The following is a 13,029-nucleotide window of genomic DNA, read 5'->3' as shown; positions in this document are numbered from 1 at the left end:
CCTGGGCCTCCTGGCTGATGCCTTCTGGGAGAGCCCCCACCCCCTCAGCCCCTCTCTTTCTCCCAGGAGGCGTACTTTTCTGGCAACACAGAGTGAATCCATGAGATTCCTCCCTCTTGAATGAGCATACGTGCTGTAGGAAGAGCAGAGGCCCCATGGGGGGCAGGGTTTGAGCCCAGAGGCCACCCTGTCCCTCCACTGAGAATCCTGGTCCCCTCCCACTCTGAGTGAGGGGAACATTCATTGAATCCCCTGACTCACCCCCATCTCACACTTAGAATCTTTACCTTGAACTCTTAAGTTTTGGGGGATGGCACCACCCGTCAGGTGACCGCATGGAATGTGACAGTGACTGTCCTGTGCTTCCAGTCCCAAGGACATCTATGTTACCCCTTGGCCGGAGGCACACCGGTCACACTGCCTGGCCATGGCAGCCTTGTCACCTAGGACCCTGATCTCCACCCCCCAGTGATGTTCACAGACTCACCTGGACGTCCCCACTTGCCCACCTTGAAAGTTTAAGGCACTACTGAGTGGGGAGGGGACAGGGACACATGAGCCACAGTGTTGCTAAGGAGACAGCGGAGACGGAGGCGAGGAGAGGGGGTGATTCACTCAAAGTACTGTCTAGACAGGACTCCTGAGCTGTGAGGCTGGGGCCCAACAAGCCCCCGGAGCCTGGACTCGCACCAGGAAGTCCCACGGGAAGGGGTCAGAAGAGAAAACAGAAGTTAAACCGCCCCTTTCTCTCAGCCAGGGAACGGGGTGTCTGCGGTCCTATCTGTGACACGTGGCTGCTTCATCTCTGCAGGCAGCCCTCGCACCCTGGGGGCCCTGGAGTTCCCCTTCATTCTGCAGATTCCTCACCCGCCTGGGACAGGGGGTGTCTGCCACACTCCCAAGTAGCCCAGGCCCCAAATGGGTCAGACATCTCTCTGAATTCCATTTCTTCCTCTCTGAAATGGGAAGGAGAGCACCCTCCCCATGGGGCTGTTGGTAGGAAGAAAGGGGACCCCTCGCTGCCCAGGAGGTGAGGCCTTTGTTCCTGGCTGCAGGGGGAGGAGACAGCTCGGCTCCCACCCCCCAACAGTGTGACGCTGAGGTGTCCTCAGCACCGTGCAAGGGCCAGGCTGCCCAGGAGTTGTTGCCCTGCCTTCTGGCTTCCCTGTGCCCCCGATGCACACGTCCCTCCACACCTCTGCATCCCTCAGACTGCGTCCTGCCTTGACTCTGACTTCTGGGGCTAGGCGGCTGTCTGACTTAGCCCCGCACGCCCCCAGTGCCCACCTGGGCTCAGGCAGCCCGATGATGGCGTCAGGCACATGCACTATCAAACATACAACAGAAAGGCTACAATGAAGGGCCAAAAGTGACCCAGGCTAAAAACACCCAAGATGAGCCCTGCAGGTATCCCAGAAGGCTTCCTGGAGGAGGTGGCTCTCACACCAGCTGACTTGGTAGAGTTGAGAAGCTTTCCAGCGACAGAAGGCCCTGATGGAGGCCAAGGAGGGAAACATGAGGGGCATTTGGGGCAGGAGGGGAAGTACTGAGGCAGGACCACACCACAGGCCTGGCCTCAGGCAGCCTCACAGGGGGCCAGCGGGCACTCACCTCAGACCACGGGCTGGTGTACCACTTGAAGCAGGGCCTTTCGAAGCAGGTGCTCTCCTCCGGGGGCTTCTTGGCCAGCCCACACTCGGGGCCACTGCGAGTCTGCGGCTTCCCATTGGCCAACTCCATGCACAAGATCAGCCTCTTCTTTACACCTCGGCCACAGGTGGTGTTGCACTGAGGCCAGGGGACAGACAAAGATCAGAGGCCAGAGGCCGGGAGGACCGGAACACAGGGCCCACGGCGACGCCGGCGACCATGGCTTGCTCAGTAGCAATTGGATGGAACGGTTAGAGGGATGGCAAATCGGCGGAGAACTCTTTGGTCAATAACCATTTGGCCCAAAACAGATTTGATCAAGAGCAATCTAGCAGAAAACCATCTGTTCTGTAACAAAATGGTTAATGACAGTTTGGCCCAGGATGAGTTGGCTACTAGCCATGTGTCTGAAACAACTGGTTGAAAGCAGTTGGGTTGAGAACAATCCGTCTGACAAGGCAAGTTGGTGACCACGAACTTGGTCATGAGAACAGACAGTTGCAGAGGAGCCGGTGGGGGCCAAAAGCAAGTACAGCCCGAAGGCCTCAGCGCTGGTTTTCCATATATGGGGAGTAGGGGGGGGGGACCTGGGGAGGGGAACAATACTAATGCTGCATGCATCCTTGAGCATTTGCCTAAATAGATTTGGAAAGTTCTAAGGGGTTTTCCTACTCTTTTGGCTTCTCCTATTTCAAATTAATTTTTAGTGAATTGTGCCCTCATAATTTGCAATGAAGCCCTCATTTTGACCGATCTGTTATTCCAGCCCCTTGGCTCTCAGCCAAATGCTGTCCCACTCAGAGAGGGCCCTGCCTCTGGGCTCACAGTGCTCACCCGCTCCCAGTCCTGGGCCAGCCAGTGGGCAGGGCAGTTCTTGTCCCCACAGGGGTGGATGGCCAGAGGCTTGGTCTCCATCTGGCACTGAGACTCGGGCACCACTCGTCCATCGCTGGTCTTGCAGTACACGTGTCTGATCATGCGGCCCTGGCCACAGCTCCCACTGCACTGCAGGGCGACACCCAGGTTAGAGCGGAGCCTTCTCCCAGGTCCCCCTGAGGTCCTTCCCAAGAGAGAGGAACAGCTCCCCGGGCAATGTGGGGAGCTGTTGCCATGGTAACCACATTTTTAACTAACATTTTCTGTGCTAATTACAGAAATATTGCATGTTGGATGAAAAACGCACACAGAGAAAAGCACACCTAAAAGGTCATGTGTACACACGGCACCCAGAGGGGTTCCCTGAGTGTCTCTCTTCCAGAAGAGAGACAGAGACAGAGACACAGGGAAATGGGCAAAGGGGTTAGTTTAAAAGGGGATCGCCATGCGAGCCACCTGTTTTTAGATAAAGGCCTCAATTCTTCATCATAAGAAGGAGAAGGCCCAGTTCTTCCCCCACGTCCTCGCTCCAGGAAAATGGGAAGACTAAGGCACAGCTGGACGAAGCACTGGCCTCGTGCCCTGGCCACCCTTCGAAGCACGCCCCCCGGGGCCCCTTCCTCACCGGCCCCCAGTCGGAGACAGTCCACTGGCGGTCACAGGGGGGGCCTGTGCAGTCCTTCTCCCCGACCGGCCTGGTGTTGGGGTCACACAGCTTCTCATCCTCGGAGCAGCGAATGTCCCTGGTCACCACGCTGCGTTCCCCACACTTGGCTGTGCACTGTGAGAAGCCAGGCGAGGGCTGGTGTCGGGACGGCCCTCATGCACGCCAGGCTCCCTCCCTGCTCGCCAGCGCACATGCTCACCTCAGACCACTCTGACATCTCCCACTGCGGCCCGCAGGCCGGGTTCCGGCACGTCTTGCGCTCCTCAGGCCTCACGGCCTCGGCCGCCTCACACAGGTCGCTGTACACGGAGCTGTCGAAGCCCGGCGACAGCATCTTCCAGCAGCGCACAATGCGGAACTGGTAGCCCTCACCACAGGTGCGTGAGCATTCGCTCCAGCTGCTCGTCTCCCACCTGCCTCGGGAGGAGGGCGGCCTTCAGCGACCCCTACCTCCCTTCCTGCTGCCAGGACCCCCTGCAACCACACACACCCCAACAATATGTGCCCACTCCTCCCGCCCCCACCTGTGTGGCTCAAAATCACCAGGGCTGAGCTGCTGAGGCCCCCACGGTGGAGGCTGCTGCTGTGGGGACCCCGAGTTCTCTAGGAAACCCCTAGGTGTGGGTGGGCACCGATGCCTAACTGGTGTCCCTAGTGTGCACTTGGCCACCCTGCCCAGGAGCCCAAGCTGCCTCCACTTGCTCTCACCTCAGCACCCACCCACCCACCCACTTGGCCTTCCAGACACTGGGCAGCCAGGTCTTGGCCCTGTTCCTTTGCTCACGCTGAGATCACCCCCCCAGATCCCTGAGCCCTGCCGTGGGGATTCTAAGGGGAGCAGCGGGACCCAGGGCCGCACACACAGCTTCTAGGAAAGGAGCAAACGGGCAGGGAGCAGAGGCCCAGAGGGAGCAAAGCAGGAGAAAAGGGGCATGTAGCAGTGTCAGGGAGCAGGCCTCCAAGGCAAGTTTGCTCCCAAATGACAAGTGATGGGAGGCTGGCACCCTCGGACTCATCTGGGGCCCCTGCACAAGCTCCCGCCACGACAGTGAAGAGGAAGAGGACATGGTTAGGGCTCCATGTCTGACCATCTGTGACCTGCAGGCTACAAAGACAGGACCTTCTCCCACCTCCCAGGTATGGCCAGTCCTCTTGGAACTTTTGGTATAATCTGTTTAATTCATAAACATCCTAGCTGCGCCAAGTAGGTCTAGGGGCAAATGTGTCATCATAGGACACAGTAATGTTCAGAATGGTGTCTCAATGTGCAGTGGAAGGCATTAATTGGACACCTACTGCGTGCGAGGCACAGCGTCAGATTATACCGCAAAGCATGGAAGACAGAAGGACTCTGACAGACAGGTCAGTATAGCCCCTCCCCACGGGCCCCGCCCACAAAGCCCCTTGGAGGAGCAGGAAGCAAACTCCTCTGGGCAGAGGCGAAGCGGGGCCCAGCTGCCTCCCCCAACTCTGCCTGGGGCACTGGGTGGCAGGTACCTGGGCTGGCACTCCCTCCCAGCACAGAACTCTTGGACCGGCTCAGGACGGGTCAGGGCATCACAGTAGCTGTCATCCACCTCGATGCCGTCATAACGAACACACATGGCGTAGGTTGACATGACCCCTGGGTTCAGGACAAGGGAAGGGCCTGTGAGCCACACGTGAGCACCTTGGAGACCAGCCGACGGGCCATGTGACCTGACCGCTCAGAGCCCAGCTTCCTGGTTTAAATTGGGGATAATGACAATAACCAGCTTACACAACTGTGGGAGAACCCAGCGAGGACTGAACTCTCTCTCCACCCGTGTCCCAGTGTCTGACCTCTTCTCTTTGTACCCTCAGCCCCACCCCAGCCAGCCCAGGATGGACACCCAGTTCATATGTCACAGACCCTGAGCTTTGAATAAATGCAAGTTGGCCCTTACGGAGGCCATACAGCCAGGTGTCACTAATTTTCATTCATTCAACAAACAACTGCCCACCTCTGTGGGTGGGTGGATGGATGGATGGATGGATGGATGGAAGGATATTGAAAATCTAACCATTCCAACCCTTTCCAGCCTTCCCAGGTGTTATATCAGGTCTTTAGATCCTCCCTGCCCTCCTGTGGCATGCCCCAGACTTCAGCAATCTCCCTCTTGAACCTTCTTTTTCCAATATTGTGTGTGTTTCCTTTTATGGGCTCCTCAGGACTTTATAAATCCCATCAAAGGACAGGATATAAAGGGCCAGCTCTCTTAATTCCTTAACCCATCTCCACCCTCTTTTCCTCTGTCCTCCCCCCTGGCACCCCTGTGCCTGACACCCAGCTGGCACACAGGCCAACTCACTAAGTAGTGGTGGGTCCCTGCCAAGGGGTCAGGATGACTCAGGGTAGTTGTTAGGCCCCTGGTGAAGGCCTAGGTGGGGGCAGGTTTTGTTGCTGCTACCATAGTGTGTGTATATGGGAGGAGCAGGGGATGGAGAGAAACGGGGGAGGGAGAGAAGGAGAGAGAGGGGGAGAGAGAAAGAGAGAGAGGGGGGGGAGAGAGAGAGAGAAGGAGAGAGAGAGAGAGAGAGAGAGAGAGAGAAAGAGAGAGAGAGAGAAGGAGAGAGAAAGAGAGAGAGAGAGAGAGAAAGAGAGAGAGAGAGAGAAAGAGAGAGAGAGAGAGAGAGAGAGAGAGAGAGAGACATCCACCTTCCTGAAGGATGGAGAGCATGGAACCCTCATTGCTGGGTGGCCAGCCCTCAACTTCCCCTACATGGAGAGTCCCAGCCCCCGCACGCTCCCTTCCCAGCAGCTCCTGCCTCTCCAAGCCCCAGCCCTGGACGGAATGAAACAGCCTGGGAAGCAGCCCACATGGGGATTCTTTCTTTTTTCCGTAAAGGACGAGCCAGGCTGCAGTCTCTGGTCCCTCTTTGCCAGCACTGGGCTGTGCAGCCCTTAGCCCTCTCTCAGGAGGAGCCCAACTTCCTGGCCAGGTCTGCTGGGGATGTGCCAGGCCTCAGACACCAGCCATGGGGCCCAGGGATGCCCGGGGTTGGGCACTTGCAGACCCTTGCCACGTGCCTGCTTGTTCATTCACTCCTCCTCATGAAGTGGAGGCCAGGCAGGAGAGACTAGAATTCAAGTCCCAGCTCAGGCTCTCCCTGGTGCCGTGACGTGAGTACTGTCTGGCTCTCCAGGCCTCAGCTTGCCCATCCGCACACATGGGAACCTCCCAGAGATGCTGGGAGAATGAAAGCACCAGTTTTCTGGACCCCTCTTCATTAACTCGGTCTTGAACACCGTGTTTTGCAAACCTTCTTAGACAGGGAGCCCTTCCTTTTATAAGAGTGACCAGGGAGCCCCAACCCATGAAACCGACAGGGGGGGGGCGGGGGGAGGGCTCGCAGCACCTGGGCCTCTGGAGGGGCGAGGCTCAGGGTCCACTGCCTCCACTCCCCTCGTCCCTGTGCCCTGGGGGCACCAAGGAACAGTTTGAAATCATCGCCTGAGACTAAAGATAAGAAGAATCCAAACCAATTCACCTGCATTTCTACCGCCCCAAAGGCGTCTTTAAGGAAAAGAGGGAAGACGCCCTATTATGGCTGAGCTTGGCACAGATCTGTCACACTGACCTAACAGCGCTTCACATGAGATCTTGGCAAAGCACAGGGCAGGGAGGGGCCCCAGCTGTGTGCCCATGACACCGCTCAACATTCACAGATATCACATGACACAGAAGGTTTGTAATCCCGACCACCGCCCCAGCCTGGCCTCGGCGCCCTGTAAAATGGGGTTTTCAGAGAAGGCAGCCACTGATGTGCGCATCACATGTGGCACAGTGTGTGGGAGGTGGTGGCAAGGGTCTGGACTTCTCGTTTCACCTCTGTCCCCACAACCACCTTTGCATAGGTGTGTGTCTGCTTTACAGGTAGAAAATGGAGGCTTGCAGAGCTCAAGCACTTTTCCAAGGGCACTTGGTGTGGTCAAGCAGGTAGTGCATCTCACGTGCCCACCGACACCACTCCACAAAGCTGGCCTTGTGCCCTCCAGAATGCCAGGGGCAAACTCCGTGGGTCCTACGCCCTGCTCAGGAAGGTAGGGTCCTGGGTTCCAGCCTGAGAGGCAGAGCAGTGTGAGCAGAACATAAGGATCTGTGGTCCCTTCAGAGCCCTGCAGAGTCACCTCTCCAGCTGCTTTCTCGGGCCCATATCCTGAAATGCCAAGCAGGGCTGCGGGAGGCGTGACAGCCCAGACCACGGCTGCCCAAAGCCCGGTCAGTGTCTTGCCTCATCCTCCTCATTGGCTAGGGACTGCAGAAGCATCCAAAGTTCAGGCCATGGGGGGCGGGGGAGGTGCTGGCTGGGACAGCGACATCGTACATTTTGTGTGGCAGCCCCAGGGGTTGTCCAAACCCAACCATAAAGCCTGAAGTATAGATAAAGTGGCTCTCAGGTCTCCATGCCACATTTGCCAGGGTGCTGGTGCTGGCTCTGCCATCTGAACTTGCAGCAGCCTCCAGGGAAGGGAACCAGAGCTGGCAGCAGAGTCCAGTCCCTGACGGCTGCAGCATCACAGTGTGGTGGTGGCCAGCGATGTGTGCAGACAGACGTGGGTCCAAGTCCCAGCTCAACACTTACTAACCACCTGTGCCTGCCTGTCAGGCGCCACCAAGGGGTCTCTGCCCGCTCCTACCTCCTCTCCTGACGAGGTCCTAGAACCCGACCCATTCCCTCAGCCCCAGACTGCATGGGTCTATTGCCCCCTTCCTATGTTTGTGTAAACAAAAGTAAACTCCTCGCCGCCTGAGATTTCTTCCTTTGAACCGAAAGGACGTTTGCTCTAACAAGACATGATGTGAACGACAATGGACGAAGTGTGTTTGGGGGCCCACGTAACGCCCAGGACAGTGGTCCAGCATGCCTGGAGCAGGAGGACACCCCAGCCCCTGTCACATCCGGCACACTACCTCCCAGATCAGGGAAGGAATCAGCAGACAGGCTCCCTGCAGGCAGCTTGGGGCTGCAAGCAGGTAAGTGGGTCCTGCAGCCCGGCCGCTGTGACCAGTACCTGTGCTGCAGGTGGCACTGCAGGGTTCGTGGGATGACAGCTTCCACCGGTACATGTCCGCTGGGCTCACGCCTTGCTTGCGTGCCTTGGGCCTGGTCCTGAAAACAAGGACAAGCAGAGAAGGGGGTGAGAAGCCACAACGCTCACTGACGGGCATGAGTTTTCGTCAGAGGCTGTGTTCTCATCCACAGGGGCGATTGTGATTTTCTGTGACAGCACACCTGTCCTGTGCCCCAGGCTGAACCCACCTGTTAGGGCCCAAGCGGCCACGTCTAGGACAGAGCGGAGGGATGGAGCACCCACAGGGTGCCACAGTTTAGGATGGAAGAAATGTCTGTGGTCTCCCATCTCAATTATTTAGTCCGAGCATACTGCTGCTGACGCTCCTTTAGGGGCAGCGGGGGTGGGTGAAGAACTGGGGGCTCACCAACATCGTGACCCCTCCACACAGGTGGGTTCTCACCTTCTAATATCTGAGACTGGATTTCTTCTCCCCCGACCCCTCCCTGGGAAGGGGTGTCAGAAAGCACCATATGCACTGAGAATGTGTCAGAATTCTCTCCTGCGGCTTCCTTCAGCCAGGATTCTGATTGAATGGGGACATTATCCATTCGCCTCCAATTATCAAAATAGAAAAGTTCAGCGCAGACAGGGGGAGTGGCTGCGTCCCCTCCAGACGCCTCTGCCCAGGTCTGCCTGCGATGGCTGCTGTGCAAGGAGAAAGGCACGCAGCTTCCCCGCCAGCGACCAGCCAGGATTCTTGGCCGGAACTCAGGCGGCCTGAGCCAACTATTGTTAGGACTGTTTGCGTCTTTGAACCAGTTGGTGTGCTGGGCCCAACCTCAATATCGTCCTACAGGCTGGGTTGGGACTCAGCAGGAGACGAGGGAAGTGGCTGCAGCAGTGGCAGTCTCTGGGCTCCCAGCTCCAGGGCCCACAGAGCCAGAGAAGGGGACATGGTGCCCTGGCCTGGCTGCTGGCACGTCACCCAGGGCTCGACCTCCCTCTTCCGCTGGGCACGGCAGCAGGCCCTGTCCCCAGCTCCACCTCCCTTCCGGCCCAGAGGGGCTGGCTAAAGAGGACAGGAGCTACATTCATTTCACAGGGCTCAGCTATGGGCACGTCCACAGGTCCCTTCCTTGGGGCCTGCTGTCAGGCTGAGGTGAGGGTTGCAGGGCACACATTCTAAAAGGCATTCTAGTTGATTCTCTGATGCAGACATTGCTCTGCATTCCAACTTCTGGAACTTCACAAGTGGACGAGAACTGCTCTCACAATTTACTTTTGCAGGAACATCTCCCTGAAAGGCACATCATGCTCTGAGAACCAGGAAACCATCTCCGGGAGACCGGAACTCATAAATGTACTGGTGTGGCTGCATGAACCCAGGGCCGGGGGCCGGAGGGGCTGGGGAAGGAGAAGCATGCAGACGGTGGTCGGGCAGGGCAGGTATGAGCTGGGGGCTGATGTCACAGCTACTCAAGCCTACTGGGCCCCCTCACCTGGTGGCTTCACAACCAGGAGCCTGTCCCAGGCTTTTCATGGTTTCTGAGAGAAAGGGAAAGTACCCTCAACCTGCCCTCCTCCTTAAAAATGAGAAAAAATTTTAAAAGGCCCTTTCCCAACACCCTGTCATCTGACAGCAAAGGACCCGTGGAAACGTGGGCGAGCACCTAGGTCCCGTAAGCAAGGTCTCTGGGGATGAAAGAACCCAAAATATCACCCCCTAACCGTTGATTTGGAAAATACCAAAGTACTGATTGGGTCCCTCGCCCCTCCTTTCAACAGCTTCAAATTCTCCCCCAGAACCAAAGTGATGAAGCGATCCAGCCCATGCCCCCCCACCCCACCCATGGCGAAGCCACCATCTTTATCTAATTACACACTCTCCCGCCAGCAGGCTGGGTGACTCATGCCTGACTCCAGGAAGGGTGGCCCAGTTCAAAATAACCCTTCAGATTTTAAGCACAAAAGGTATTTCTGGAGGAGCTGCCTACACACGGCTCTGACTAGCACCGGCTCGTGTCACACACAGCATATACAACCCTTGAAAAGCCCTGCACAAATTTGCACAGCAAGGCAACCCTACCAGGTTCTGTTCTTAGAAGTAACGCCAGGAGAAAACCACCCAGGAAATCTCTGTACCCCCAGCTCTTCACCGCCTCCAGCTGCAAGGGAGATGGTACCCCCCTCAGCCTTGAGAGTCAGGACTGCTAGACTCCACCTGGTGACGGCCGCCCAGGCATGGCACGCTCCAAGTCACGCGGCTCCGGGCCCTCTGCCCAGCGGCCTCCAGCACAGGTTCGTACAACCGCAGGCAGCAGAGGCTTTGCAGTGACGGCGCCTGTTTATAAGGGAACCACAATGCACTCCTTGCTTTTCTTCCCCTCCAGACTGGGAGAGGGACCCTGCGTCTCTGTGTCTTGGATGCTTGTTCCCAACCTCTGCATCTGGTGAGGGGGCCTTCCTTGATTGTTTGAGGCCAGCCTGAGAAGATGAAAATAACCTTTCCTTTCTGGGCTGCCCCTTTGATTTCAGCCTCTCCGGGGAGCAGACGCGACTTCCTGTGTTTGGACAACTCGCAGAGACGGGGCTATTTTGGCCTGGTGGTTTCCCCACGCCTCCCTCAGCCCTTCTTTATCTCAAAAGACCATCTTTGGTCCCTGCCTGGCAGCATCCTTTGATGGCAGCCAGAGGGGAGCCACCCCATCTCACCACGTCTGGGCCTTTCTGAGGGTTGACAATTGATTGTACTGATTCCTGGGTCCCCACTGGAAACCCCATGTGTCTCCGTGGGGCTGAGGGGGGTGGGGTAAGATTCACCTGGGATGGGGCAAGAAAGACTCTAAAATGTGACTTAAATGTGACAAAAGCTTGTGCCTGATCTGGCCTAGGAATCCTTGAATACCTGATCTGATGGGCCCTGAGGCATCTTCTGATAAGTTCTTCCCTTAGTGATCGGGAAACTGAGGCCCAGAGAGGGCTGGAGCCGCGTCTGAGACTCACGGCGGCAGAGCTGAGATGGCGCCTCAGTTCTCTAGACACTATTTTCTGCGATTTTCACTGTGCCACCACCGCCACAGACATATTCCATGCCTTGAGCCATATGGAATAATGGGACACCCTGATCACCCATTGAGAGAGGGACCCTGACCTCAGACAGCTGGTCTTCTCCTGCACCGAGGTCATGAGCCGTGGGGGGTGCCTCCCTCACCCTGGAGGCTGGCTGTGTTACTGACAGTTCTGTTACTGAGCCCTCACCCAGCAGGTCTAGGTGCCTCAGACGGGGAGGGCAGCCCTGAGGTGAGTCGAGCCCACCGCAAGGACTTCAGAAACCAGGCTCAGGCTGTAAGTAACGGGCCGGGTCACGGCCTAGAGCTGGCTGATTCTGAACCCCAATCCTTTGTCCACAAGCCCCCCCTTTCAGACTCGGACCCTCACCCCAAAAGCAAAGCCTGTCACCCCCTTCCAGCCATTGGGTCCCATACACCCGTGAGGCCCCGGGCAGGGGCGCGGGTGTGCCCCTGTGGGAAGAAGGGCGGCCACAGGCGGCTCCAGAGCTCCCCTAAGTCCATGTTTGCAAAGAATCCCACCCCGAGCCCAGATGTGCCCTCAAGCCCTCCAACCCCGGGTACCTCATGTGAGCCTGGGCCTCAGAAAACAGCTGGAGGTCAGGGACAGGCCCCATCCTGTGGGTGCATGGCGGGGAGCGGCCGTCCCCTGAGCTCCCAAGGACACCCACCCCCACATCCTCAGCCCTGCCTAGGGTTCACGTCATGTTTGTTGTTTGAAGTCAAGGGGTTTGGGTGGGTCCTCAGAAAACAAGACAAAACAAAACCCAGTGGCCCATCCCTGCCACCACACCCCCACCCCACCCCTCCCACCCCTCCAGAGGCTGCTGAGCCTGGCTCTGCCATTTCTGCCCGCCTCACTGTCCTGTGAGTTTCTTGGGACACTTCAGGGTGGCCATGAGCTGAAGGGGTTTGTCATTAGGGATTGTCCTTTAGTAGGGATGGTGGCAGACCTGGGAGTACCCTGCTCTCAGCTTCCCCGACTACACAAGGAGACTCCTGGTCTCCAGCTATGACTGTCTAAGCATTGCCAGCTGTCATTGTCCAGATGTCCCCAGCTGTCCCTAGATATGACTGTCCAGTTGTAACCAGCTGTGACTGCCCTGGTGTCCTCATGAGTGTCCTTGGCTCTAGGGCCTGACCCCAGTTGGCTTGTCACACGGCCCATCCCAGAGGCAGCTCCAGCCCCCGCCGCAGAAGACCTTGTTCCTAATACCTGATTCTGGGGTCTGGTCGCTGGCTGCAGAACCCACTGGACCCTACGCCAATCTCCTCTCTGGCCTACAGTGAAGTTTGTGCTGAGTCACCCACATTCGGGGGACAGCCTGGAGCGTCCACCTCACGCCCAGCAGCCATGCATGCAAAGACTGTGAAGACTGAGAACCCAGAGACCCCAGACCCTCACGGACTGTGATCCTAAGTTTGCGAATCGCCTGCTCTGAGCCCCAGTACCTGCCCCTAACGATACAGGTGGCGTGATCAGTATATGTTTCCATGCGTGTGGCATGCGGAGCTCTGAGCTTGGTCGTGACGAGAGCTATGAACTGCTGGCCAACTCCCTCCCACCCCCACCCTCCTTCCTGCCGACACATGGACGCTCAACGCTGGGACTACTTTGTAGGGAAGACACACTAAAACCCAGTCCTGTGACCTCCCGTTCTGGTCCACGAGGTGGGAGGAGGGGCCAGACAGCAGTGGCTGTGTCCCAGCAAGACCACCCCGACCCCTTA

At 57.5% G+C, this 13,029-nt stretch overlaps 1 protein-coding gene across 2 annotated transcripts in view; it reads right to left on the bottom strand.

Moving 5' to 3' along the window:
• Positions 1 to 13,029, bottom strand: part of ADAMTSL2 (ADAMTS like 2) — a 36,613-nt gene that overhangs the window by 2,941 nt on the left and 20,643 nt on the right. The window contains exons 12-17 of one of the 2 annotated variants that reach the window (XR_013994435.1): positions 8,229 to 8,326; positions 4,691 to 4,817; positions 3,393 to 3,606; positions 3,152 to 3,307; positions 2,485 to 2,650; positions 1,612 to 1,788 (exon numbers count right to left, since the gene is read on the bottom strand). Coding sequence is in view for 1 of the 2 variants with exons in the window: in XM_081066397.1 (XP_080922523.1) it covers positions 1,612 to 1,788; positions 2,485 to 2,655; positions 3,152 to 3,307; positions 3,393 to 3,606; positions 4,691 to 4,817; positions 8,229 to 8,326 (943 nt within the window). In the remaining variant the exon portion in view is untranslated. Of the gene's footprint in view, positions 1 to 1,611; positions 1,789 to 2,484; positions 2,656 to 3,151; positions 3,308 to 3,392; positions 3,607 to 4,690; positions 4,818 to 8,228; positions 8,327 to 13,029 lie in introns of both variants that reach the window. The other variant, XM_081066397.1, reaches the window with a different exon arrangement.

Source organism: Rhinolophus hipposideros, assembly GCF_964194185.1.
Source record: "Rhinolophus hipposideros genome assembly, chromosome: 11".
NCBI classification, from domain to species: Eukaryota; Metazoa; Chordata; class Mammalia; order Chiroptera; family Rhinolophidae; genus Rhinolophus; species Rhinolophus hipposideros.
Note: the sequence above shows the minus strand (reverse complement) of the source record. Positions and strands in the feature narration are given on the sequence as shown.